Source organism: Nothoprocta perdicaria, unplaced genomic scaffold (assembly GCF_003342845.1).
Source record: "Nothoprocta perdicaria isolate Ctin4 unplaced genomic scaffold, notPer1 scaffold_12, whole genome shotgun sequence".
NCBI lineage: Eukaryota > Metazoa > Chordata > Aves > Tinamiformes > Tinamidae > Nothoprocta > Nothoprocta perdicaria.
The window spans coordinates 1,341,672-1,368,769 of NW_020454316.1; the positions used below are offsets into that span (position 1 = coordinate 1,341,672).

General features: G+C 53.7%; 4 protein-coding genes across 6 annotated transcripts in view; 3 read left to right on the plus strand and 1 right to left on the minus strand.

Moving 5' to 3' along the window:
- The first annotated feature begins 2,764 nt into the window (after positions 1-2,764).
- On the plus strand, positions 2,765-7,910 carry HAGH (hydroxyacylglutathione hydrolase). Its single transcript, XM_026054060.1, has 8 exons — positions 2,765-2,946; positions 3,121-3,185; positions 3,672-3,789; positions 4,759-4,867; positions 5,652-5,755; positions 6,225-6,326; positions 6,641-6,720; positions 7,214-7,910. Exons 1-8 carry the CDS (start codon positions 2,842-2,844, stop codon positions 7,311-7,313), a joined length of 783 nt encoding a protein of 260 aa, XP_025909845.1. The 5' UTR covers positions 2,765-2,841; the 3' UTR covers positions 7,314-7,910.
- A 2,859-nt stretch (positions 7,911-10,769) lies between these two features.
- LOC112959909 (hydroxyacylglutathione hydrolase-like protein) lies at positions 10,770-12,788 on the plus strand. 3 transcript variants are annotated; one of them, XM_026054058.1, is made up of 9 exons: positions 10,770-10,886; positions 11,387-11,451; positions 11,535-11,652; positions 11,743-11,851; positions 11,929-11,932; positions 12,014-12,032; positions 12,112-12,213; positions 12,279-12,358; positions 12,439-12,788. In XM_026054058.1, exons 1-9 carry the CDS (start codon positions 10,782-10,784, stop codon positions 12,602-12,604), a joined length of 768 nt encoding a protein of 255 aa, XP_025909843.1. In that variant the 5' UTR covers positions 10,770-10,781; the 3' UTR covers positions 12,605-12,788. The 3 variants fall into 3 exon arrangements, with proteins under 3 accessions (XP_025909843.1, XP_025909842.1, XP_025909844.1); XM_026054057.1 differs by having other exon boundaries at positions 11,929-12,032; XM_026054059.1 differs by having other exon boundaries at positions 11,929-12,032; positions 12,167-12,213; positions 12,439-12,519.
- A 1,742-nt stretch (positions 12,789-14,530) lies between these two features.
- CIAO3 (cytosolic iron-sulfur assembly component 3) lies at positions 14,531-26,440 on the minus strand. Its single transcript, XM_026054045.1, has 11 exons — positions 26,372-26,440; positions 25,179-25,274; positions 23,905-24,048; positions 23,425-23,557; positions 22,929-23,063; positions 22,474-22,592; positions 21,310-21,439; positions 20,530-20,602; positions 18,105-18,242; positions 16,827-16,984; positions 14,531-15,763 (listed from the first exon to the last, which is right to left on the minus strand). Exons 1-11 carry the CDS (start codon positions 26,435-26,437, stop codon positions 15,525-15,527), a joined length of 1,431 nt encoding a protein of 476 aa, XP_025909830.1. The 5' UTR covers positions 26,438-26,440; the 3' UTR covers positions 14,531-15,524.
- Positions 21,136-27,098, plus strand: part of MSLN (mesothelin) — a 30,133-nt gene continuing 24,170 nt past the window's right edge. Inside the window, exon 1 of the mRNA XM_026054036.1 lies at positions 21,136-21,150. The gene's annotated coding sequence lies outside the window, so the exon portion shown is untranslated. The remainder of the gene's footprint in view (positions 21,151-27,098) is intronic.

Below are 27,098 nucleotides of genomic sequence, written 5' to 3' on the forward strand. Positions count from 1 at the left end.
GGCGGGAGCGGGCCGGGCCGCGGGGGCCGAGCGAACACCGCCTCGCAGCGGGGCCGGGTCGCGGGGACTGCGGCGTCCCCCGCAATGGGGTCACATCAGAGGGGACTGCGGTGTCCCCCGCAATGGGGTCAGGTCTCGGGGGCCAGGCTGTGTCCCCTGCAATGGGGCCGGGCTGTGTCCCCCTCGCAGCAGGGCCTGACCCTGGGGTGCTGTGTTGGGTCCCCCTGCAATGGGGCGGGCGTGGGGGGCAGCACGCGGCGTCCCCCCTGCAGCAGGGCCAGGGATTGCAGGGCTGTCCTGTGTCCCCGTTGCGGCAGGACAGGGGACTGGGGTGGCCCGGCAGCGTGCCCCCCGCAGCGGGGCCGGACCCCGCTGTGCCCTGCTGCACCGGGCGGCAGAGGCCTGGGGGCTGCGGGGACCCCCGGCAGGGAGCAGGGCGCCCGTCCCGCTGCTCTGGAGCCGCCGGCTGCTCCCAGCGCTCCCCGTGACTCAGCCCAGGTGCCGGGTGGGTCCCTATCAGCCCCGGGCAGCCTCCCTGTGTGGCGATAAGGAGGCCGGGAGGCTGCGCAAAGCTGGCGCTGCCGGGGCGCGGGGAGCCCCGGAGCGGAGCCGAGCTGAGCCGAGCCGAGCTGAGCCACACACATGGGGAGCTGCGCTGGGGGAGCGCCAAGCTCTGCGTTTAAACTGAGGCCTAAATGCTGAAAGTGACGCTTGGAACCGGGCGCCGGCTCCACGGCAGCGCTGCTGCCTCTTGCCAGAGGCCTTGGGCATTGCCCTCGTTTCAAGGCCTGGCCTTAATGATCTGGAATCCAGTGTCGGAACTGGAAGCCCTGATGCTCTCTCGGGAACGGGGATGTCAGGGCTGGGCTTGCTCCCAGCTCCTGAGTTTGCTGGGTTGTGCCGGGGGCTGCGGGGAGCCGGGGCAGCTGGAGGGGACCCAGGCGGCCTCGCTCGCACCCCACAAGGCGCCTGGGTGCCGGGAAGGGGAGCTTCCCTGCGCCTGGGAACGGGAATTCTCCCGTATCCCTAATGAAAGGAGCGGAGCAGGGAGCTCTGCGGAGAAGGCTCCAAGGAGCCGCGCGGCTGCTGGCGGGGCGAGTTCCCGAGCCTTGCTTGTGGAGCAAGCTCTTCTGCCTTAGTGATTGGGAAGGGATCTGTGCGCCGGACCAGGGCGAGACTTACGTGCTGCTGGGGGAGCCTCCCTGAGCAGGACTGGTTTTCCCATTAAGAGAAGCGCTTTGCATGGGTGATGGAGCTTTTGATTCACCCCTTGGATGGGATGAGCTGGCGAGGTGCAGCTTAGCTACACATGGAAATGCAGAATAAGTTTTGTACTTCCTGGATGCTTTCTGTGCGCTTAAATAGCACATCTTTGCTTAAATAGCATTTGAGAAAACATTTCCACTTACAAGAACATGAATTAAACATGTAGAGATATTTTAGGACCATGGCAAAGGTTGGAAGCAGGAAGAAATTTTCTTCCCGTGAATAAAACTTTAGAAGTATGTGAATAATGCGGAGCCGATCCGGGGTGGGCGCCTGCGTGTGCAGACCCGGCTGCTCCGGGCGCTCCGTCCCGCAGGGAAGCTCCCTGCCAGGGCCCGCGCCGGTAGCAGTTGCTCTTTTCCCATCAGGAATGACGAGGGTTTGTGTGTTTGTGTTTTTTGCTCTCTCTCGAAGGGCCTTTCCTGCTCCGTAGGATCGCTTGGCAGGTAGGGACGCGTCCGTGTCCCGCGGCGTGTCCCGTGTGTCCCGCGGCGTGTCCCCGCCGCGCTCGCCCTGCTCAGTCCCCTTTGTTGCACGCTCCCCTCCCTGGCTCCCATCCGCTGCAGGCTGCTGAGCGGAGCTTGGCGGAGGGGAAGGATGGGTCTGGGCAGGGTGCGGGGGGCCTGGGGGCCGCCCCGTCCCCTGCCTGGCGTTGGGGGCGGTTGGGCACGTGCCGGTGCGCGGTGCGAGCGGGGTTGCAGCACGAGGGCTGCTGTCCACGAGGCAGCCCGTGTCCGAGGTGGCGGCAGATGGAGAGGGGCGAGCGGGTCCTCGCGAGCCGGGTGATCCCGCCCTTGGGTGGGAGCCGAGCCCTGCGCTGCTGCTGGGAGGTGGAACAACCGCGCGGAGCGATGCAGGCGCCTCCACCTGCGTGCACGGGCCTTGGGTGCTCTGTACAAATCTGGTTTGTGGAGACATCTTCCTGTGCCTGGACACGGGCCTGGGCTGCAGGACTTTGGCTCTTCTGCTTTCTTGCCCCCCTTTTTTTACGACAGACCCTCCTGTTGCCTGGTTGTTTCTCCAAGGACTTTGTATCTGGGAGCTGGACACTGTGACGGAAAAGTAGGGCCAGGGTTATTTGCATCTCAAATCAGATCTGCTTCTTGGATCTGATTAAACATTTAACCCAAAGTAAACAGCAAAGTGCTGCTGCTGCACCAGGGTAACCCATTAACAGGGACCTCCTGCCCCACAGGGAACCTCGCTCCCGTCCGTGGCCGGTGCCGCCTCCCCGGCTAGTGACCCAGGTCCTCGGGCACTGCCGCTCTCTGTCCCCCCGTTACCGTTTGTTTGTACCTTGGCGTTTCAGGCGTTTCTCCTCTTGCGCGCGAGCGAAGGCGCCGTCGCGGGTGCCCTTGCCCCGTGTCCCCTCCGTGCTCCGCTCTCCTCCCCGGCAACCCTGCCCTGGGGCACGTCGCGTCGCGTGGCGGCCGCGGGGCTGCTTCCCGGCGGGAACGCCGCTCTGTGCCCGCTGACACGCCGCTCTCTGCGTGCCCAGGTGCGGCGCGGCCGCGAGCGCTCGTCCTGCCCGCCCAGCGCCAGTGCAGGGCGGCCGGGACGGCCCCGCCAGCCAACATGAAGGTGGAGCTGCTGCCCGCGCTCACTGACAACTACATGTACCTGCTCATCGACGAGGAGACCCGGGAGGCTGCCATCGTGGACCCCGTGCAGCCCCAGAAGGTAACGCGCGCCCCACGCGCCAGCCAGGCGCCCGCCTGCCCCACGCTCGTGCTGCCCATAGCGGAGGACAAGGCTGTGCCCCCTGCTTGGGGTCGAGCTCCCCGCATAACCCCGGGGAGCAGCAGGCTCCTGTTGAGGCCCTTTGGTGAGCGGTGCTGCTCTCTGTGCCTGCAGGTCTTGGATGCGGTCAAGAAGCACGGCGTGAAGCTGACCACCGTCCTGACCACGCACCATCACTGGTAACCCCTTTGCTGCAGGGACAGCCCTTCTTCCTCTGGATAAACATGGATGAATGAGAGCCGAGCACATCCGGAGCGGGATGCAGCTTAGGAAGTGTCTCCTGGGCTGTCCCGTGCCCAGGGAGGCTCAGCTGAGCGCGTGGCTCCTGGGCGGTCGCGGCAGGTCTGCGTTTGGGATGTAGCATCCCCTTCCTTCGAGGAGTGTGCCGGCTCCATGTGTCCCATCCGTTGGGAAGGGCCCCCCTGGAAGCTGGGGCCGCCAGCAGATGTGGAAGGGCTGAGGAGGGAGCCCGTTTGCCCTGGACCTCCAGGCCGTGCGGGCAGTGGGCGCTGAGCACCGTCCTGCGGCGGGGACTGCCTGCGTTGTCCCCGGCTCGCTCTGTGTGCAGACACCAGGAGACGAGCTGGTCACAAACGATCCCCCTGCTGCAATCTGAGCTGCAAGAAACCTGTTTTCACGCCAAATCTCTCTTTTTAACCTTGCAGGGACCATGCTGGAGGAAATGAAAAGCTCGTGAAGATGGAGTCGGGGCTGCGTGTGTACGGGGGCGACAGCCGCGTGGGCGCGCTCACGCAGAAGGTGTCACACCTGACATCCCTCAAGGTAAAGGGCTGAGCTGCCGGCCTCATCCCCGGCATCTTCCCCAGGGCAGCTCGGCTCGGGTCGCTGTTGTGGTTGTGGCTATTCTACCTTCTTAAGGTCTCTTGGAAGCAGCCAGTGGTTTAACTGCAGCTTTGGGGCTGTCTCAGCGCTCTGAACTGCAGCCCCACTGCCCTTCTGGCTGCAGATGCTTTGCTGGGAGCTGCCCTGGCTCCTGCCCCTGCGTTGTCCCTGGGGTGCAGCTGCAGTGCTCGGAGCGGAGGTGCAAAGCAGCCGAGCTCGTGCTCTGCTCCGAGCCTGCTGAAAACTGCAGGCATTTTTGCAGCGATCCTGGGAATCCAGGGCAGAGAGCAGCCGAGCCAGCAGTGAGAGCTGCTTGCATTGATTTGTGCAGAACTAGAGCAGCCAGCCGTGTTGGAACGTGGCGCTTTACTTACCCCTGGGCTGGCAGATGACACAAGCTGTTGTGAAACGTGCTGGGTGACGCGCGAGTCCCTGCAAGTGCAGCAGTGACCTTGGTGGGGACAGCAGCACAGGCAGCAGCACGTTAGACCTGGGGGGAAGGAGCCCTTCGTGCACAGCCCCCTCCTGCAACCGAGAGCCCCCTGCTTCTGCCCTTGTGCTTTGTTTTTGTTTGGAGCTTTCTGCACTCCATTAACTGCGAGCAGGGCTTTGTGCTGCCCTGGATCTGTTTGCGCTTGCTGTCAGCCCGCCGCTGAGTCACTCTGCATGTAAATGAAAGACTCAGCAGTTCTCTTTGCACCAGCACCTGCCAGGAGGAAGCGGCTCCTTTCCAAGTCCTTCCTGTAAAACTCTCTTGCTGGCCTCTCCAGGGAGCTGGGATTTACTGGCCAGCTCTGTGAGGATTTGCCCGTAGGGCTGCTAGACAGTTGTGATAGTGGCGGTTCTTTTCTAATCATATAAATGCTGGCAAACAGCAGCTTCAGCTCGAGTCTTCTGCCTTCTTCTCAGGTGGGATCTCTTAATGTGAAATGCCTCTGTACTCCATGTCACACTTCTGGACACATCTGTTATTATGTGACTAAGCCAAATAGCTCCGAGCCACCTGCAGTTTTTACAGGTGAGGAGTTGGGAGGTTACCTGGCCTGCAGCCTGTGTCCCGGAGAAACAGGCTGTCCCCCTGCTTGGCTGTATTTGTTCCAGTTAACACTGGAGCTGACTGACTTCCTCACCTGCCCCCCTAGCAACAGCTACCAAGTAGTAATTGCAGCTAAGCCTAGTGAAACCTCTCGGGGTTAGTAAAGGCATTGCTGGATACCCAGCAAGCAACGTTCAGAAAAGAGCCCTGGAGGAGTCTCTCTTTTTACCACTTTCTTCTCTGAATGAAAAGCCGTGGGGTTTTTTGTTGGTTTGGTTTGGTTTTGGGATTTTTTGGACATCCCTCACCCACCCCCTACCCAACTGTGTCTTGATTCCATTGAGTGTTTGCTTTTCCATAGACCTGTAGCTGTGTCTGTAGCAGGACTGCAAGAACAGAAAAAGCACAGGACAGGACAGGGGGTTAGGGAGCACTGGGAAGAAAACGCCAAGGAAGCTGGAAGTGCGCAGGTGCCTTCATCTTTGTACAAGCTGATAGCAAAGAGAAACGGTGCTAGAAGGGAGAGCAAGGACGATTGCCTCTTGGCTAGGCTTTTTTTGCCTGTGCAGGCCGAGGGATTTTCGGTATTACAAGTTAAAGACGGATTATTGAGGCGTTTGTCACGTGGGCGAGCGCCGGCTGAGCCCTGGGCTGGGTGTGCGGTGCCCCCGGCCGCGCAGGGCAGGGCAGGGCAGGACGGATCCCGCGGGAACGTGCGCTCGGCTGCGGCCGGCGGGCGCTCACGGCCGCTCTGCTTCGCCCCCAGGTGACACGCTCTTCGTGGCCGGCTGCGGCAAGTTCTTCGAGGGAACCCCGGAGGAGATGTACAGAGCCCTGATTGAGGTCTTGGGCACCTTGGCACCTGAAACGGTACGAAGCCGCCCTTCGCGCCAGTGGGGCAGCAGCTAAAACATGTCACAGACAAGCAGAAACTCTCTCCCTAATAATATATGTTAGAATTTCCCACATTTGGAAGAAATGAATGCCTCCACCAAGGGCTGTCCCTGCTGCAGAAGAACTGGAGCCCTTGGAGAAGGGAATACGCCTACCCCAAATCCATTTGGGCTCTGTGGGGGAGAGCAGAGAGTATTTGTTGAATGAAAGACTAGAGAGCAGAGGGTATTTGTTAAAGCAAAGACTAGAGAGAGCTGGGATACCTGGGTTCTTTTGCCACCAAATTGGCCCGCAGTGTCTGGCTGGTCGCACCCTGTGTGTCTCCCATGGACAGAGCCGTGTCCCGCAGGGTGATTCTGCTCCCGTTCTTCACCGTGACACTGGTGTCAGCGCCCAGCGCTGCTCTTCCTTGGAGCCCTATCTAACTTTTCAGTTCTCTTCCCAGAGAGTTTACTGCGGTCACGAATACACCATCAACAATCTCAAATTTGCACGACATGTTGAGCCCGATAATGTCGCTATCCGAGACAAGCTTGCATGGGCCAAGGTGAGTTGGTTGGTGCTTTCTCTGGACTTGCTGGATGTCCCTGTGGCTGGAGAGCCTCTTTGGCAAAGCAGAGGAGAGGGGACAGTGTGAGAGAGGCAGAGGGAAGGGAGTGACAGGAGCCAGAAGCAGCAGCTTGTGCTGTTGGGCTGCAGTGTGTCTGGGAGCAGCGTTTGTCCCAGGCTTGCTATCCCAGGCGGATACAGCCGCCTTTGGGAGCTGTATCTCCATCTGCAACAGGCCACGCTTCACGGCCAGGGCGCTGCTTGTTCCCCAGAACATCCCTCATCGAGCAGAAACCTCTCCCCTTGTTGTAGGCCAAATACGACAGCGGGGAGCCGACCATACCCTCCACGATCGCGGAGGAGTTCACCTACAACCCCTTCATGCGAGTGAGGTGCGTGGGAGCGAGCCCTCCGTGTCCTGCTGTGGGGACGGGGGTTGGAGGAGGTCCCCAAGGAACGAGCCAGGAGAGTGACCTGCTCTCTGACATTGCCTTTGTCCTTCGAACATGCACGTTCCAAGAGGTGATGTGGCAAAGCGTGCTCGCTGGGCCGGCAGGGAGCTGTGGCACGAGGGTTTGCAGGGCTGCGCTGGGCACCCGGGCCGGGTCCCTGGCTCCTGTCGCAGCAGGTTCTGCTCCTGGTCCTGTCGGGCTTGGCAGAGAGGGCACAAAAAGGTGCTGTTCAAAGCAGAGTGTTTGCAGCTTCTGTTGCCCAGGAGAGTTTAAATCAAGGGAAATCTGTGGCAGAATGGCAAAGCCCAGGTCCTTGGTTTGAAATGCAGAATCTCCCCTTGCTGCAGGTGAAAGGCAATAGCAGTGACTTTGCCTACCAGACGTTTATCTTGCAGCCTGTGTATTTACTGTCCCCGGTGTTCCCTTTGGGCAGGGAGAAGACAGTTCAGCAGCACGTCGGGGAGACCGATCCCATCCGAACCATGGGAGCCATCAGGAAAGAGAAGGATAACTTCCGTGTCCCCAAGGACTGAGCGCTCTGCCTCAATCACTTTAATGTCAGCTCAATTGTAAGCTAGGCTATTCAGATGTTTTAGGAGTTAAGCATTCTGTTGTGATTAGGACAGCCATATTTAGGTTTTTATTTTATTTTAATTAAGGAAAAAAAGCACTTTGCCCTTGTTGAGATGTTCTACAGCATATTTATATGATGAAGAATATTTATCCCTCTATATATCCCTCTCAACCTGTCACATGTCACAGACATCAGATCATTTTGCAAGTGTCGGTATGTGGCTCGGAAGCCAGGGTAGGGAAGAGTCAAATCTTGAAGTCTAAGGGAAAAAAAAGCTTGTTATTTTTGTAGGAGCCTGCTGTGAATGTGGGCAGTGGGACTAGAGCCCAGGATGTCTTCATTTAAAATAGACAAAATGCACATAACTTCAATCGCCAGCTGAAGATTTAAATTTCTCTCTGCTGCTAATTCAACTTTCCTGTCACTGTTGTCTTCACTAGAGCCGCTTGCCGGTGACAGATCTGCTCTGCGCTGCCACCAGTTTGGGCCTTAGTCTCTTAGTCTCTAGCCATGCTGTGCGGCCTGTGGCATGGCAGGGCTGTCCGGCTGTTCCCCAGGGCTTTTCGCTTCCCTCTGGCTCTCCTCATATCCGCAGTGGCTTTTCCAGGCCCACGCTGCCCTAGGGATTGCGCTGTCGCTCGGCCCCGTTCACCGCTAACTTGGCCTGTTGCATGAAGCTGCTGCCTGCGCCCGATCGTGCCGCGCTGCTGCTGCCGTTGGCCCCGCGAGGCTGAAGGAGGGATTCGGTGTGCGAGGCGCTGCCGCCCGGCCCTCGCGGACAGACACGCATCCCGAGCCGCGTGGAGGACGCTCTGGATACAGCGGGAGCGTGCGGCGTGCGGGCCGGGATCCACCAGGAGCTGCTGCTGGGAGCTGCTGCCATCAGCCCCTGCCCTGCAGCCTGCTCTGCTGCAGCTCCTGCTCGGAAAGAGCAGGGTATGGATGCAGAGGTTGTCCGTAGATTGCCAAAGCAATCTAGATGTCAGACGGCCGAGCCCCCGTCCTGGCGCAGCACGTTCCAGTTCCAGCTCTGCCCAGGGGCTGTGTCCGTGTGTCCGGAGCGGGCGGCCGCGCTGGGGACTGCGAGGAGGCTGCGGCCCCGGGAGCAGCGCGGGAGTGGGGTGAGTGGGGTCCTCTCCTCTGGGAAGAGCAGCTCTCGGAGAGGACCCCGTTTATCTCCTTGCGGTGGCTGAGATGCTTCTTCCTGGTTGTGGAATAAACCCTGTTGAGACCAAAGAGGCTTGAAGAGAGGCTGCTTTTGTGCTCGCCACATGGGAATATTTGTGGGATACCCAGTGCTTGAACATCGCTCTGCAGCCCAGGAGCTCAGGAATGGGAGTTTGCCTCTGAATTTTCACGTTGTGCCATGAAGCTGAGTGTACAATGGAGGCCGGGACAGAATCCAGGAAGCCTCCCATATCCTATGGAAAAGGCCCTTCCAGGGTACCTGCCACTTCTGAGCTCTCCAGTATCCCGACGCCCAGGCCTGGGTGTGTTTGAGACACGTCTCCCCTGGCCTTTCCATCCTGGAGTCTTCGAATCCCTGAGCGAGGGCAGGAAGATGGGGAGGAGGCGGGAGGAAGGGACCCGCTGCAGGAAGGATCTCCCTGCTCCTGTGTCCGGAGCAGCCGGAGCGCCCGGAGCCAGGTTGGGTGCTGGGGCAAGCAGGGAGGGTCTCCGGGATATTCTAAAATTGGGACATTTTAAAACTTTCTGCTGGTAAAACCCTTGTGAACCCCTCGGAGGGGGCCGGGTGGCGAGGGGTGAACGCAGCTGGTCGGACACAGCCCTCAAGGGGCTCGACATCGCGGTCCCTCCCGAATTTTACCCTCTTTCTCCTTGCTTCTTGATCTCAGCTGTGTGCTGCAGTCTGCTCAATTGCAAGATTTGTAAATTTTTTTTTGCATAATTGTTTCATAGTTGAAACTAAGCACGGGAAGACTTGAGGGATTTTGATTCCAGCTTCGGCCCCTGTCCGCGGGTGAGTGTCGCGGCGCTGGAGCTCGTAGCTCTGCTGCCCGCAGTGGCCCTGGTGCTGAAGCAGCCACTACAGGGGGACGCGGGCAGCGCTTGGGCTCATGCCTTCTTCTTTTGCTTTAAATGGGTAAATATTTCGAAATATTTACCTTTGAAAAGGTAAATATTTCTACCTTTTTAGGTCAGAAAGAAAAGAGGTGCTTCACTGGCCCTTTGATCATGGGAGTGCTGCGCTGCTGCAATGAAGCATAACTTCCCTGGTGTCGGTTTAGGCATCTGAGGGAATAAACCAGCTGCCAGCAGCATCAATGTGGCAGTCTGGAAAAGGCAGATTTTATGTATATATATTTTTAGCTAGTGATTATATTTGGTAAGCAGCTGTAGGCAGCTTTCCCCCTAATGGTGGGGCCACTTTGGGAACCTCTGAGGCTTTGTGCAAAGACTGTTCTCGTTAAAACTTGGGTTTTATTTATTTTCCCTCTAAAAGAGGAAGGCGTCTCCGGCACCTCTCGTGCTGGGCCCCGGTCTCTGGCACCTCTCCCATCCTGGATGCTGGGAGAGCTGCAGGCAGCGGCTGCAGGGCCGGGAGTTCTGCATGGAGCTGCCAGGGAGGCGGCCCTGGAAAGGGGGGTCCGTGTGACACGGGAAGAGCTCGATCCCTGTTTATCCCTCCCCGCAGTGGGATCGGGGGAGGGTTTCCTCCGTGCAGTGGGAGCCGCATTGCACCGGCCGCTGGGCACGGATCCTGCCTCTGCAGCGGGAACCGGAGCAGGATTTTCCCTTCGAGCAGCGGGGCTGCCTTGCACTGCTTGGAGGGTGAGGGTTTGTCCCGGTGCAGCGGGAGCCGCATTGCACCAGGAGCGGGGCAGGACTTGCCCCCGTGCAGCGGGAGCCGCGTTGCACCGGGAAGAGGATTCCCGTCCCCACCGGGGCACCGGGACCGGGATCCACCCCCCGCCGCCGCGCAGCGGGAGCCGCGTTGCACCGGGAGGAGGGTGCCCCGTGCACCGGGAGGAGGGTCCCTCGGAGCAGGGCGAGCCGGTGGCACCGGGTGCAGGATCCGCCCCGCAGCGGCGCGGGCTCCTCCCGGCGCGGCGGCGCCTCCCGCCCCGCCCCGCTCCGCAGCCGCCCCGGCCCGGCCCGCGCTACCTGTTCCCAGCGCCGCCCGCGGAGCAGCGCGGCTCTCCCGGGCACACAGGGCGGCCACGAGGCCGAGGAGCAGCAGCAGCAGGCGGTGCCCGGGGGCAGACGCCCCCCGCRCTCGCGCCATGCTGCCCGTCTCGAGCGGGCACCGCTCCGCTCCGCACGGCACCGCTCGTCTGCGCTCCGCACCGCTCCGCCGAGGCAGCGCTCGAAGCACCCGCCGAGGCAGCGCAGCAGCAGTCANGCTCCGCGCCGGGCGCGCACCCGCCGCGGGCAGCGGCCTCGCGCGGAGCGGGGCGGCCGCAGCATGAAGGTGAAGGTGATCCCGGTGCTGGAGGACAACTACATGTACCTGCTCATCGAGGAGCGCTCGCGCGACGCCGTGGCCGTGGACGCCGCCGTGCCCAAGCGGGTGGGTGCGCGGTGCCCGCCGGCGCCACGGGGCTGCACCGCGGCCCGGGCACCTCCGCAGCGCGGAGCTCAGCCCTAAGCAAGAGGCCTGCGCGCCCTGCAGCCCGATGGGGAGCGGGTGCTGGTCGGGGTTGGCATCACTGGGGGTCATGGCGCATCCCTCGGGGTTCGCACTGTTGGAGTTGGCTTTGCTTGGGGTGAGCTCTGCTCTGGTTGACATCGCTTGGGCTTGGAGTCGCTCTGCGGTTGGCATCACCGGCGGCCAGCATCGCCCTGGGGTGGGCATTGCTCTGGGTGGCATTGCGTTGGCGTTGCGTGGGGTCGGCAGCGCTTGGGTCAGCCTTGATCTGGGGTCGCCATCGCTCAGGATACGTGTCACTTGGCATTGGCATCACTCGTGTTGGTGTTGCTTGTGCTCGGTATCGCCTGGGGGGACATCGCTCATGCTGGCATCGCTCGGGGGCATCGCGCTGCCCCCGCTGACGCCCCTGCCCCTCGCAGCTCCTGGACATCGTGCGCAGGGAGGCGGTGGAGCTGCGCGCCCTGCTGACCACCCACCACCACTGGTGAGCGCGGCCGCGCGTGTCCCCCCGCCACCCCACATGTGCCCCTGCCACCCCGCTGCCACCCCGCTGCTGCCCCCATGCAGGGACCACGCCAGGGGCAACGAGGAGCTGGCCAGACTCTGCCCCGGCCTGCGTGTGTTCGGCGCTGATGAGCGCATCGGCGGCCTCACGCACCCGGTGACGCACGGCCAGGAGCTGGCGGTGCGTGGGGGACGGGGACATCGGCCGCGCTCCCACGGGGACGGCGGCCGCGCTCCGCGCCCCGCGCCCGGCCCTCACCCTCCTCTCCAGTTCGGGAGCATCCGCGTGCGCTGCCTCCGGACGCCCGGCCACACGTCGGGCCACGTCTGCTACTTCGCGTGGGAGGACGAGTCGCCGGACGCGCCGGCTCTGTTCTCGGGTAGGCGGCCCGCCCCGGCGCCGCGGTGTGCTGCTGCCGCCATTGCCGCCGTGCCACGGGCGCCGCGCTCCCCGCAGGCGACGCGCTGCTCGTGGGCGGCTGCGGGCGGCTCTGCGAGGGCTCCGCCGAGCAGATGCTCAGCAGCCTCACGGGCGTCCTGCCCGCGCTGCCCAGGGACACGGTGAGTGCCAGCGGGAACGGGAGCGGGAATGGGATTGGGAAGGGGAGCGAGGCCTGCCGCCTCCCGCCCGGCCCCGCAGAAGGTTTTCTGCGGCCACGAGTGCACCGTGCGCAACCTCAAGTTCGCCCTCAAAGTGGAGCCCGACAACGAGGCGGCGAAGCAGAAGCTGGCGTGGGCCAAGGTGAGCGGCAGCGCCGGCGCCCGCGCCGCCCCGCGCCTCCCGCCTCACGGGCCGTGTCGCGGCAGCGCCGGGACGACGACGACGTGCCCACGGTGCCCTCCACGCTGCACGAGGAGTTCCTCTACAACCCCTTCCTGCGCCTCACGTAAGCGCCGTCCCTGCTCCTCCGTCGGGGCCCGCGGGGGTGGCGCGTGCCCGGCGCCCTGCCCGCGCTCTCCCTCACAGCGAGGAGCCCGTGCAGAGGTTCACGGGCCACACGGAGCCGCTGGAGGTGCTGAGGAGCCTGCGCGCCGAGCACGAGAGCTTCAGGAGGGCCAAGGAGCGGCCGCCGCCGCAGGCCACGCTCGCGCTGCAGTGGGGGCTCTTCGGGCCCTTGCTGGAGAAGAAGTGAGCGCGGGGCGGCTGCTGCCGCCAGGATCCGGCCTCAGCCGGGTCCCCTGAGGCTCCCGCCTTGCCCTGGGGAGCGGTTTCCGTCCTGAACGCGCTCGCGTGGCTCCTGCTCGGCGCTGCTCCCTTCCCTCCCTCGGGGTCGGGCCCCTGGCTGCGGAGCGGGACAAGGGCAGGGAGGCCCGAGGGGAGCCCCGCGCCCCCGTCCCCGCGTCGGGCGGGTTGGGGGGCCCCTCTGCTCTCTCTTTCAGCAGGACAAAAGGAAGCCTGGCACGAGGGGCCCGCTCGCTCCGGAGGGGAGCCGCCCGCTCGGGCCTCGCAGGAGCTCGGGCCTGCGCGCCGGGGCCGCCCGCCGGCTGCGCTCGGAGACGACGACGCTGTGCGGGGCCATGCGGGGACGGGGACCCGCGCGGGGCCACCCGCCCGCTGCGCTGGAGACGCTGCCGCTCCCTAACCCTAATCCTTAACCTAACCTTTAACCCTAACCTTTAACCCTAACCCTAACCCTAACTGTGGGGCCGCGCGGCGGACGGGGACCTGCGCGGCGTCGGCAGCATCGCGGCGCTGCCCGCCCGCTGCCCGTCCGCCTGTGAGCGCAGCGGCGGAACGGCAGTAGGAGAGCGCTCAGGGTGACCCTTCATTTACCTGGCCTGGCGTTTAGAATAAAGGACCAGGAGCAGCGCGGCGCTTACGCCGCTGCGGCCTGCAAGGGTCGGGGCCGGGTTTGTGCCGTGTCAGTGCTCTTTTTCCTTGCGTTGGAAGAACGTGCGGGAGGTTTGTTTGCAAGCGGTGTGGGGGGTTGTTACATAACTGAACATTGCAAATCATTTTGGGGGCAGAAAAGATGGGAGCTTGTCGGTGCCTCTGTAAACAGTCCAAAATCCCTCTGATGGGTAACTGTAGAGCAGGGCCGTGCGAGGCGCCAGGTCTCCCCTTTACACCAGTGTGCAAAGCAGGAGTGGATCGCAGCGGTGCTGCTGAGCTCGCACCCACTTTGTGCTGCAGGGATGAAAACACAGCGGCAATGCAAGGACCCGCGCCACTGCCAGCACTGCAGTGGTGCTGACGGCAGGATACTGCACGTGTGCATGGAGCTAAATGAATCTTTACCACAAACGCCTGCTTTATGGCCGTTTTTCCCTTATTAGAAACCAGACAATGTTTTTTCTGTCTTGTGTTGTAATTTACTGTCAAGGAGGGGGGTGGCTCCTGCTGCCCGCAGTGCCTCGCTTGTAGCTGCTCTGCTTGTGCACCCTGCGCGGTTGTAGCGCGGCTGTGCTCCTCGGCTGTAGCCTGGCACTGTACGTGGCAAGGTGTGCATGGAGAAGGGCGCTGGGCGAAGCGACCGCCCTGCTTGTAAGCAGGGAGTGCGGGGGGATCAGCGCGAGCCTCCTGCCTTGTGAACACTGTGAATTCACTGATGAGCAGGCAGCGCCCGGAACCACAGAACGCTTTTAATTAAAACATTAAACGCCATCGTGGGTGATCTGTGGCAGGAGGGGTGAGGCCGCGGTGCCGGGCTGGCAGCGGCGCCGCTCCGAGGCAGGTCAAGGTCCGCGCTCAAGGTCCAGGTGCTGTTACCCGTGCGGAGCAGCGGAGCGAGGCTGGGCGCAGCCGGCGGCGCCTTCGCGCTCGGGTCTCGCTCTGTCGCGGGGCTTTCTCCATCGGCCTTGCTCCAAGAAAGGGCAGTCGCGGGGCAGGAGCGACGTCGAGAACGTGCGCTGAGCGCCGGCAGCTCCGCCTGGGGCCACCCCTGCCCCTGGGATCAGCTACAGCCCCCGCTTCTCCCACCCTCAGCTCCCCCCAAATTCACTGGCACCTCAGGAAAAAAAATCAAAGACCAAATTCATCCTTTAATAGTTCTCAAAATACCCATATATAAAATATACACAGCAAGACAAGCACATTTCGTCTCCCATAACAACAACAAAATCCACCTGTTTCACGTTCAGCAGGCTCTGGGCAAGGCTTCTTGGTAGACAGCGCTAAACCAGACTATTTTCACTAACCCCTTTGATTGTTCTCACAAAATATTTTTTTTTTGCAATGATTAAATCTCACCGCCCTCTTACTCTGTTAACCTCTGTAAAGTAACAGCTTTCAGAGACATCAGGCATGGTTCGTCCTGGAAAAAATGGTAATGAATCTTTACTTGACATGCTGTAAAAATTGCTTTCTCTGAATTTAGGGATATTATTCACCAGTAAACTACTGGTGAGGCAGGGGTAGATGTGCCAGTTCTGTGACTCTGTACTATGTATTCAGAGAGGGAGAGATTTATATTTGCCAATAGTTATAGATGATTATTATAATTTTAAAAATTTTGGATTTTTGTTCTTGAACATTCAGTCAGGTCACACTTTGGTAAGTACGAAAAAAAAGATCTCAAGGTCTAATTAGACCATTTCTAATTAAATGAGGATGTCCAAAAAAGAGACAACCATACTTATACATAATACTGAGTGCTGTGAAAATACAGCAAGGGCTGGACTAGCAATCCTCTCATGCAGCACAACGCTCATCTCAGTGCAGTCAGTCTCCTGCAAGGCAAATCCTTCAGTGCCTAAAATTCAGCAGTTCTGATAGAAGATGGGGAGGCTGGATGGGGAGGGCAGGGTTGGTTCACAGAGTGTCTGCACAGTGGGAAGCATTCCCGCTTCTTTTAATAGGTATTTTAAGTCAGTGCTTTTTATTCTCTTCATTTCAGTAACTATAAAGCTGCAGGAATTAACATCACCTGCTTGTGTGCACAATACCTTCTCATCACTAATGCTAGTCACAGACTGCAGTTTCCCAGGGATGACACAACTTCCACTGTCTTTTGAGAATCTTAAATACAACAGATTTCTTAAATACAACAGATTTTAAAAGGCACCGAGTATCTCTGTAGGGAATTTTCACAGATTTGCTGCCGGGGTCATTCTTCACCATTTGATATTAAACCCAGTGCTCGTTTTCTCCACTGCATGGTACTGCGTGTGCAAAGCTCTCAGAGCCCGTGCCGAGCCCGGGCCGCCCAGCCACTGCTCGTACAGCTCATCCACTCGCTGATTCTCCTCTGGAGCTTCAGTCCTGAGAGACTCGTAGAGCTTCTCAACCTGCTGGAGCCAGTCCTTGCTGGCTTCGCCTTCCACTCTGATCTGGCCGCCTCCATTCAGACAGCCTACGCGCAGCCAAGTAAGAAAACATCAATGGGGTTAGAAATAACTTCAGCTTTATTAGGAAAAATACTAGTTAAGACAGCTAAATCCAAAAGTTAGAAACTGTTTAAGATAGTTAAGAGAAACGACTAATTGTGTTTTCCTGGTGCATGACAGCTGCAGTAGCCTTTAAGAGAAGGTTATTGGCCTGCTGTGACTCACCATAATTCAATATATGGCCCAGGTGTGAGTGCACAGCTGCCAGGCCCTGCCTGGAAAGCACCAGGGTGATATAAGACAAGGAGGAAGCAAGCAGGCAATTGTGGTTCCTGTTTGGTCCCTCTAGAGAGGGCTAGGTTGTAATTTAGCCAAGAGCAGCCCTGGTGCCTCAACTGAAGGTAAGATAAATGGTCCTGGGAGACAGTTCAGGCTTTGTTGTTCTGATGCAGATGTGATGAAGGGGTCAGGCTGTGCAATGTGCAATTGCTCCCACTGGACTGTTCTTGGCATTGAACAGCTTTGTGTGTTGAAAGTTGTACAGATCCCCAAGGAAAGAATTCCTGAGAGAGTGAGAAGGGCAGCTTGGTTTTCCTGCATGCCTCTCTATCACAAGCTACCTTGGGCCGAAATATGAATTGAGCTGCCCAAGCTTTCTAGAGTAGATTTGAAAAGATCTAGAAGAGAGAGGAGGAAAAAAAAGCCTTGCAGGAAGAATAAAATAAACAGAAAAAGATTTTTTTTTTACCAATTGCAGCAGACAGTCTCTAGGAGCATAGTACTAACTTCTGTAAACTGTTTACAAAGTTAAGAGGGCCTCCTTAGAAGCATTAGTTGCACCAGTTTTAAGATTTTTTTAAACTCTTTTCACTTACATTGTGAAGAATTACTAGCTTCTAGATAAAACCAATATACAGGCAAACAACTTCTTCAATGCAGTAGTCACCATATCTTAAAGGTTTGAAGGCTTAGCCATAATATTCATTTGCCGTTCTCACATTTGCCATGTGAGAAGCTGCCTGTGTTTCTTGCACTTTAGTGACAGTTCCATATGGCTTCCTGCAGCTATGGACTCTTACATGGCCTTACCTGACGGGCAAGCCATGACTTCAACGTAGTGGTAAGGGGATTTTCCTCGTTTCAACTTTTGCACTAAGTTTTGTATGTTTCGAAATCCATACGCCAAAGCAAACTGGAGCAGGACCACTCCATCCTTCTCCAGCGTCACCTCCTGGAAGTCCTTGTTTCTGAGGAACAAGAGCAAACAAAATGTCTTATCTAAATTAACTTCTACTAAACTTAAGAAAAATACTGTGCTGAAACTAAGCTCTTTACTAAGTCCTAGTCAAGAAGAGTGTCTTAATTCTTTGCCCGGTGAAGAAGTCAGACAAAAGAACTTGCTTGTAAAGATTTAGTTGCATTAGGAGCTACAATCCTTTTCAGATCTTGTTTGAGCACCTTCCATTCAAATTGAGCTTCTTGAAGAATGCCTCCTGTTTGCTTAGACTTTAAGGATTTCTTCAGAGCTCAAACACACAGTCTCATTGCAATGAGCTCTCTGGGTTGTCTGGCTGGCTTCAGTCAACTTTGCCTATCAGTGAGGCTTTTCAAAGAAACTTTTTAAATCATAGCTGGTCATAACCCCAACGAGGGAGTAATCCAGTATTGAAGGCTTTCCAATATCAGTAGAAATAGTTCTTCCTGATAAGAGAACCAGCAATTTGTTGTGTGTGGGGGTGTTTTCTTTTGCTTTCTTTCATTTTCACTAATTTAGGTATCTTGTCTTCAGACTGCTGGGGACTATTTCTATCTCCTAGACCAGAAAATCCTAACGATCAATATCACTGATTAGGCATATAATTCATTATAAAAAAAAGTATATTAAAGTTACACCTAGGAAGCTAGGGGGAATCTCAGTTTAAATGAGCTTCTTATGTCCAAGTTCAAGTGACTGTTTTGTCTTACTGCAATATGATTAAATTGGAACCTTAAAGTCCTGACACCTGGTTTTCTGTGAGTTAGATTAGTAATGGATCCACTTCAGTGACCTGATGACGGGTGAGAGAACTCAAATCCATGAGCTTGATCTTCTGAATTATTCGAGAAACTGTTTGCAGCTTAATACTGGGAAAATTCACCAGGCCAAAATAAAGTGTGTGGGTGGTGAAGGGGCTAGAAGTCTCTGAGGGAAAAGGGTGCACAAAGTGCTGGCTGATTTATTGCTCAGCAACTGTGGGAGTGAGACGCCAATTCCCAAGCCTTGAAGTAAAATGTTTAACGCTATATCGAAATTTTCAGCCATCAGCAAGATAAGAGCATAAACAGAATTGCAATATAAATGGTGCTTTATGCAAGACTCTAACTTACTTTAAAGGTTTGTACTGAATTGTATCCACTTGAATTCCAAAGAGTTCCTTTGCTGCGTACTTGTATATGTGCTCCAAATACCCACCAGAACCACCTCCCGAATGGCTAGTGAGCTCCTCTTCCCGAATGCAGCTAAACCTGAGGGGAGGAGAGAAAGAAGCTGTTTGGAGACCCTTCTGTACAACAGCCAGCAGCAGGTCTATTGTTCTTTGAAGCAAATAAGTTTGATTAGATGGATGCTGAAATACCTCTAGTACTACTAAGAACATTATGGTGTACCCTGTGAGGTTTCAGAGAGTGAACTTGTTACAGAAGTGCATGGAATTCAAAAGCAACCGCACAAGCAATAGATTAGTTCCCTTAGAACTCCCAGCCTTTCCCCTTCTCCTGGGAACTGACTATTTATAGCTCCAGGGAGCTCTAGATTTAACACTGTGCTGACTGAGGATGAGTGGAAATGCTCCATCACGTTCTCTGAGGAGGTCAGATCCACATGCTGCAAACTTAATCTTGCCAGGCAATTTCTGTAACAAAAATATGCTTGGGAAGACCAGAATGGGCAATTACTTGAGATCTAATGAAACGTGTTTTTGACAGCTTTCTGTTTAGTATTTCTGTGGACATCTTGGCTATACTTCATTATTTTCCCCCAATTTCTAAAAATTGATGATATGGACCTATGCAGTGTATACATCTCCTGGAGAACACAATCTAGGGGGAGTCCTGTCTTGGCCATGAAACATCTCATTGCTGCTAAATCCTTCTGCAGCATAAGCACGAGAATGGAAAGCTATGGAAAGCTCTAGTTCTGCATTACCACACATTTTTGGAACTGAGCAACTTTAGATCTGGTTGCTGGGACGTACCAAAACACTGCTGGGGAGTGCTGATGCTGTAACTACAAGCATGGAGAGATGAAGTTTGATATGCTTAAAACTTGTGTAACAAAAATGAATGCAATTAATGATGCTAGGGCATTTGCTCTCTGTGTACCTGCTTCTGACAGAATGAAGTTCAACGCATCCCTGTGTGAGCTATGCTAATAAACATTCTTCAATTCGAGTTCTGGACAAGTAATCCCATCTCACTGACAGGCCAAAGCACAACCAACTATTCAGAGGTCAAGATAATGTTTCTTAAAAACAGCTCACCAGCTGGAAGCCCCAACAATGGCTTTTGTTAGGAGAGAATAATGAGATGGGGACTCTGCTATGAAGCACTCATGAGGCAGTGACACTTGCATTCTTCTGCTAACAGCTGCAGAAGGGAAAACACTTGATTTCAGGCCAAATAATTTCAAGTCAAAGATGCTGCCTCTCGCAGATAACATCTTGACTTTAGAAGAACTCCAGGAGATGGTTTAGCCTGTAATCACTTTCAGAAACTATTCCTGATGCAGTCTTGTTTACAGGAACAGAGATTCATTAATGAGGGTTTCAGTGTGTCTGGCCTCACGTACTGCTACTCTCTGAAAATGAGGCTGCCAGGAAGGTTTCAGTGCTGCCTGGGGCTAACAGTTACACCAGCAGAAGTCCTCGGATTTCTGGCACTTTAGCTCCTTCCTGCTGCCAAATGTAATAACCTCTTAATGGGCTTTTCCACGTGCTGGAGGATAAGTGGAACAGCAGCCATCGCGCTGCTTATTTTGCTGCTCCGAGTTCTGTGGAATACGTGCTGTTCTCAACCAGTCAATTGACCGAGTGGGTTAAAGCCAGCGAAAGGTCACAGAGGTCCTTTATCACCACAAGCATCTGTCCTAGCGCTCAGAATGTCCTACCTCAAAATTAGCCAGTGACAGTTACCAAGTAATTAGACATTTTGTTCTGGCTTATGACTGGTAATTCCATAAAATCATTTTCTAATGCATTCAAACACTTTGGAAATTTTCTTATTTTCTTCTGTCAATTCTGTAACAGTAAAGCAAGTAGAACTGAAATAACTGTTTACGTGGCTAACTTTTGGGATCTAACTATGTAAACAGTATATTATATATATACAGTGCAGCAACAGACCTTTCTGTTAGCAAAGTTTTCTCGCTGATTTAGATATTTTTCACTTTGTAAGTCTGCAGAGCCTCACAAAAAATGTAAGACTACCATGCAATTTATAATTCCCTATACAATTATATTACTGTAATACTCTCATACTTAGCTAATTCCGGTAGTCCTACTGTTGTATAGTGAGAGCTACTAATTCTTGAAATGCTAAAACGAAACAGTTTCAGATTCACTAGAACTGCAGATTCAACCTATACTGTAGATTTTTTCATGCACAATTGTTTTCATTCAAAATCAGTGACATAATAAAAAGATTAAATGCAAATATGTGCTGTCTTACACAAAGTTGGATGGCAGTGGAAGAGAGTATTGTGTTGAGGAAGTCACTGTGAATATGACCAAAGGCACAAATTAAATTTTGTTCTTACATGGTATCCAAAGGAGCAGGATCTACATCTGGTAAAGATATTCCTTCTTGTTCCAACAACCTTAGCACTTCTCCTATAGGAGAAACACATGTAAAAAGCTCTTGTTTTAGAGATGAGTTAAAACTAAATCCACTAATCAGTACTTAAACCTACATCTGCAAACTATACCAGGGTGCAATTTACACTATTAAAATGAAATTAGATCACAATATGCATGCATTACATCTTCTGTCAGGCTGTAACGGATGGGAGTGGTTGATCGATTGAGTGTCACAGGTCCTTGTCTCACGCCTGCTTGGTGGGGCACAACCAGTTTAGCAATATAAGCCATGTCTGGAGTGGATGGATGTAAAAGAATAGATTAGGGAACTTGATATTTGAAATGCAGAAGCCTTTCTGGCCAAACAAGCTTCCTTTTTTCAACTGAAAAAAAAAAGTGCAATTACTGCAGCATAGACTTATTTTATTGCAGCCTATAGCAGTGAGGTGCAGGCAGTGGTGACTGCAGAGAAGGAGCCACCTTTGCATCAGGGGCGCCCGACCGAGACCTCTACTGCGTGGGGACCCAGGCGACTCCCTCCTGTCATCAATGCTTGTGCCCTCTCCTCTGAGGTGACTGAGGTATGTTACCATGCTTGGGTTAGCTGGCAGGGCGCTTTGCAGCTTAATTGACTTGTTTCTTCACTTTTCTCTAACGGCTGGAAGTCTGTGATTGTCTGTGCAATGCCTCATGCTGTGAGGCTTCCAGAAATTAGCTAGACTATCTCTGGTTCCACTTACCTGTAGTGATTACACAGTCCACATCTCGAGCTTGGTACTCTTGGCTGAAGAAGTCTGGCCTTGAAGCCTCTAGCTTTTTGTCATAACAGGGCATTACTGTTACGTGGTATATCTGGTCAGGTGTTAAGTGCTGCAAGAAAGATAAAGCTGTGCATTGGATTGGTCAATATTAAACTTTTGAGGAAGACTTTTCCAGGTACAGGTGAGAATGGTGATACTAATACCACCATGCCTGTGGAAATACTCTGACTTGAACATGAGTGTTTTTATTTTCCTTTTCACCCCAATTTTTGTTCCTAGCAAACTTCATCTGTATGGACTTCTTTTTTCCTCCCCCTTTTGTTAGTGCCAGGATCCAGACAAAGTCAGTCAGTGAATAATTCCTAATTTATACAGTAAAGAGGATGCACTTCCTATACACTAGTAAAATCCAGTCCCTGCATCAGCAACTAACAAACAGTCAGACAAAAACCTCACGACCATCCAAGAAATGAGTCTAGGCCAAGGAAACAAGTCTCTGACTCAAGGCCATTGTTTCAGTATTTTGTGCCAAGTGCTCTCAGTAGCTGCCAATTTTTGTAACAAGTATGCAGATGTCAGCATTTAACACAAGTGTTAAGCTGGTGCTCATTAATGAACAATAAATCATACAGTCAGAAATGGTGCTTAAGTTTCTTGCTTAACAACTCTGAGCTATTAGTATGACTGTAGTCTTTAAATATCAAATTTGTATCTGGAGAGATTCCAAAGGTTAAAGGGGGAAAGTCAAACTGAAACAGAACATGAAGTTGGGAAAGAACAAGTAATTTTTAGACAAGACATGATCTGCACGTATGCACTGTCTGCAGCTTTGTTTTGGAGAGGGTAATTTGTTTTAAGTTAGTCACCATCTTTAAACAATGTGAAAATGCCACACAGAAGTAAAATGGGAGCATGTTTCTGAGTAATGCACAAGTTTAATAGTCCATGAAGTGTGAATTTTCTATTATTGCCAGCTTCTTGTTAGGTAAAATGGAAGCGAGAGAGATGCTGTCTTTGGCATTCTGCAAGATGGTTTTTTTTCTTTAAATGCTAGTGTAAAACATGGTGCAACATAAAAAAAAAAAATCAGCTTAAATGTTTAATTTTAGCATTTGTTAAGCATAGTGTACTTCAAACCCTCACCTGCTGCTCTGCAAAATGGCCTTTGATCAAGGAGCCCATGACCTGCTGTGGAGACTTGGCGGTGCTGATATAAGGAATGATGAAACTGCCATGGGTTTTCTCCGCATAGCAGATCCAACCTGAGAAGAAAAGTAATTAATAAACAGTTGCAGTAAACAACAACAAAAAAGCATCCCTTTTCCTTTGCCCTCTGGCTTGCTGCTTATTAATTACTGTTTTCAGTCTGATTTAGGCACAGAAACAAAAGAAGATGAATTTGAAAGACATCTTTAGGTATCTTTACAGAGCATTACTGTTAACACCAAGATCCCTCTGTTTTGTGGAGAGAGTAAATTCTTTCCTTACTGGTAAATCTTTCCATATTAACTCTTCTGCTGAGCCTTCTGAATTTTACAAGTATTAGTGTACCACTAGTATGCCACATTACTATTTCCATAACTAATTTAATACTATACCTGGGCAGGCAGAAGCTAGCATGGGCAAAGCCTTTTTGTCTTCAGACTGTTTTTGAAAGCGTTTTACAAACTCTCGTTGGCTCTCCAGCAGGCTGAAGTTTCTTGAGAAGGTTGTATCAAACACATAGTGCACACCTAGGAGGTACAGCATTTGCATTAAAATCCACAAGACAGATGCAAAGAACAAGCTTCAAAAAAGGCCTCCAATCAAACTGGGTTAAAAGAGCCTGTCTCTTGCCGTGCTGGATTGCTGCAGTTACAGTGATATTTTCCTTAACATGACAGCATAAGACAGCAGCAAAAGCAATAGGAGGACAACAAATCATTTAAGGTTGTTCTTTCTGTCACTCTCAGTTTATTACTCCACTGAAGCTGCAGGTAGTTTACATTTCAGGCAGTGTGAACTATGAAACATATATCTTTGAGGTTATTCACATCACCCTTGTGCATTCATAAAAGTTACACCTAACATATACCCCAGCAATCCCACACTTGCCTAAACTCTTCAAGAATGAGGTCAACTTCTTTGCTGTTTCCAGAATGTTCATTTTACATTTTGCAGCTAGGGAAGCTCTGGACTGTGGGGAAACAGATACCACCACCAACTTCTGTTCAGTGGGAGCTGCAGTCTAAAAAAGAGCAAGCAAAATATCTTAACTGTTCAGATGGTATTAATATGGTACATACAGCACTTTTTGTACACTGGAAATTCAAAAATACCTCCCAGTGCTTTATCCTTAGCTTTCAAGACATTAACTTGATACATTAAAGACCCTTTCCAAAATTATGATCACTTGAAAAATAAAAAAAAAAAAGGGGAGGTGGGCATCCCTCCACTGCCAATCTGATCAGATTCTTCCTCCTTGGAAATTAATTTTACGTGCATTGTTCTTCATGCATGTTTTGCAGATATACCCCACCAATCCACAAAGATTTGCAAACTCAGCAGCCTACTTCACCGCATCTTGTCACTTACCTTGTTAAAAGTTAGCATTTTGTACAGCTCTTCATGGCTCTGTTGTGTGATTAAAACACTCTCTGCTGATGTAATGCAGCCACTACAAGCTAGACAGTCATTCAGCGTAATTTTGGCCTTTTCCAGTTTTTGTGCTTCTCCATCCTAGAAAGGAACAGATCTGACTCAGGTCTGATCACAGTACAGAAGCAGTCAAGTAGCTGCTTCTCATCTTTACTATATTCGGTAGCAAAGCTGTTGCTCTTTTCAGCCTCTGAGCAAGATGATGAGGAAGACAAATCTCTGAAGCTTGATTTTTAGTGGGATTGTTTGACAGTATGCACAAAAGCATAGATAGATTCCTCCTAGATATTGAGGAACTTGAGGAAAAAACCAGCAAGACTAAGACCACAGCTGTCATCAACTGCAGAGCAGGTGTTTAGCCCTCAATTATTTCTGCTATCTGGTGGGCTGATTTTGCTCCAAAAAGCTGCAGCTCTGCTTTCCCAGAAGCAAACGTAGTCTGTCTTGTTGGCCTTTCCAACCTGTACGTGGCAGAGGAGCAGGGCTCGTGCGCATGGCTGGAGTGTCACAGACTGTAGCTGCTGCTTCTAATCATAAATCTGCAGACTGCGGATGCCAATCCCTTAAGCGATCTCACGTTGTATTCCATGTTCTAGTTAATGCTGGGGAGAGCAGGTCGGCTCTGTTGCCTGTATTGGATATTGTTCCTGTCATCAAATTTTACTAGAATATTTTTCACAACTTTAAAAGAGATTTTGTAGCCACTAAAAATCAGTATGTAAAATGTATGGCTTAACATTAATTTGGAAGTGACAGACTTAGGAATTCTGTGTGCTACTTAGCAAATCACTTAAAATGTATTATTAAAAAATCAGAGCAAAAAAGTTAAAGAATGCTTAAACAAATCTCCTTGTGACTGAACGCTCCACTCCGTGATGTAGTAAGAATCAAATAATCCACAAATCCAGACACTTGACAACTAATGGCTAGAAGAGAGACTTCCTACCTTATCTGCTTTCACACTGAAAACATCATTAATTAGTGTCTGTGTCTGAGAGTCTAAAACAAAAAGGCAGATATGAAATTAGAAATACTTCTTACAGAACTAAGTAACTAAAACCCTGGCCTCTGGAAAAAGATGTGAGCAGGCCGATGAGAAGAGCAGTAACTTTTGTTATATCTTGCTTCCTTGAGAGGCAGTAAATAGCTGCAGCAGCAAGAAGGTTGCATTTTCTGGATAATATTAGACCATAAACAAAAATGACACATACCTGATTGATCTGAAAGTAGCTCCCATCTGTCTCAATTCTGATCTTAGCTGCTGCTTTTCCGGGTTTTTTTTCAACTTTGACGGGTTTGATACATTCCTGAGGCAGAAAGAAAGCCCAGAAGTGAGCAGCTGGGAAGTGTGGAAGATAAATACAGAAAAAGACAAAAAAAAAAAAAAAAAAAAAATTGCAAAAGCTTAATTGAAACTAGATTGATCAAAAGCCAAGGCTCGTTCATTTAGGCACAGCATCTCTAACTACCAAGGGAAAATGTGTAAGTAAAAACTGCTCACCCCCTTTCTACAGAAAGAACATTTTTCCAGCATCGTGCCGAAAGGAAAAGGCACTTTTGCTCTGACTCCAAAGCAGCCAGCTGTGCTTTAAGGAGCCTTGGGAAGGGCAGTGACCTGCCCGCTCGCTCCTCTCCTCCCTCAAAGCCTCCCGTTCAACAGCAGCTCCTGCCAGTGGAGGGTCTTTAAGCCGCAGGGACGGCTGCCAGTTTTCTGCACTGATGCGGGATGCAGTCCAAGGGTGTGTTTGCCCCGGGGTGATTTTTATTGGTTCAACGCTTTATGTTTCATCCTACTTCTCCAGGCAGGATTCCCCTCGCCTTTCACCATCCTTTCCCGGCCAGAATCTGAAGCACTTCTCCCCCTGGAGTCCAGCTTTAGTTTTTGTTCCAAATACTGCAGAACTCACAGACTACCAGCAACAACTAGTTAACATTTTTTTGCTCCTCGAGTAAGAACAACCCAAAAGACCTTGTTTTTCCAGGCAGAAAACTGGAACGAAGTCAGAGATTTCCCTGGGAATGCCACGTTTTGCGGGGAGAGATCACGGGATCTCTTCTATCCTGTGTCCTGCCCTGGCCCGGGGATAGTTTTCTGCAGTTCGCTGCCAGCAGCCGCCGTGACCCTGAAGGTGCAGCCCGGCCCTGCGCTCTCGGTGTCACCCGCTCCCCATCGCTGTCGCGGCCACTGGCGCAACGGGGAAGCGGGACCAGACACCTTGCCTGGGCTTAAGACCTTGGCTAGGCTGGTTTTGTGATGGGATTGGCTTTGGCGCCCACAAGCACGGCTGTTTCTGTGAGGAAGCGAGCGAGCTCGGGAGGCGGCCCCGTTCCCCCAGGCCCGCGGGGGGGGCTCGTGCCGGCGGCGGCCCCGGCGGGCAGGGTGAGGGTCGCGCCCGCCGCCCACCTGCGAGGGCGCCAGGAAGTCGTCCAGGTCGCTGAGCTGCAGCACGCCGCTGAAGGGCGACGCCATGGCGGCCGCCGCTGGGGCCCGCCGCGCCGCGCCGCCGTAAAGCGACACCGCGCGACGTCGCGAGGGGAGGGCTGGCGGGGAGTGCGCATGCGCGGGGCGGGGCCGGGCACGGGCGAGGGGCGGGGCAGAGCAGGGCGCATGCGCGGGGCGGGGCGGCTCCATGAGGGGGCGGGCGCCATGATGGCGGCGGTTGCTGCGTGTGTCGCGCGGCCGTTAACGGTCCCCGCGGTAACGGCCGTTCCCGCTGCCCGCGCTGCCCCGGGCGCCTCCGCTCTGCGGCCGCGGGGCTGGGGCTGAGCCGGGGCTGGCGGCAGCGCTGGGGAGGGAGCGGTTGGTTTAGGCGAGGGCGGCGGCAGCGCTGGGCCGGGCTGAGCGGGGTCTCTGGAGGAGCTGCCTGCGCCTTGCCCTTTGCCGTCGGTGCTTCCGGGGGAGCTGTGGSAATTGGGGAGTGGGAAGAGCTCCGTAGTACCAGGAATGGTATCCAGGGCTGTGTGTGCACCGGGGCCTGGTGCTGAAGGTGCTCTGGGTGTGTGCCCTTCATGGACATGTTGCCATGGGCATTGCATAGCCTTGACCTCGTCGGCCGTGATGCAGCCCTTTGTGTTTTTCTCTCCATGTTTCCTCTGGAACAAACCTTGGAGTGGTGCTGGAATGGGGAGGC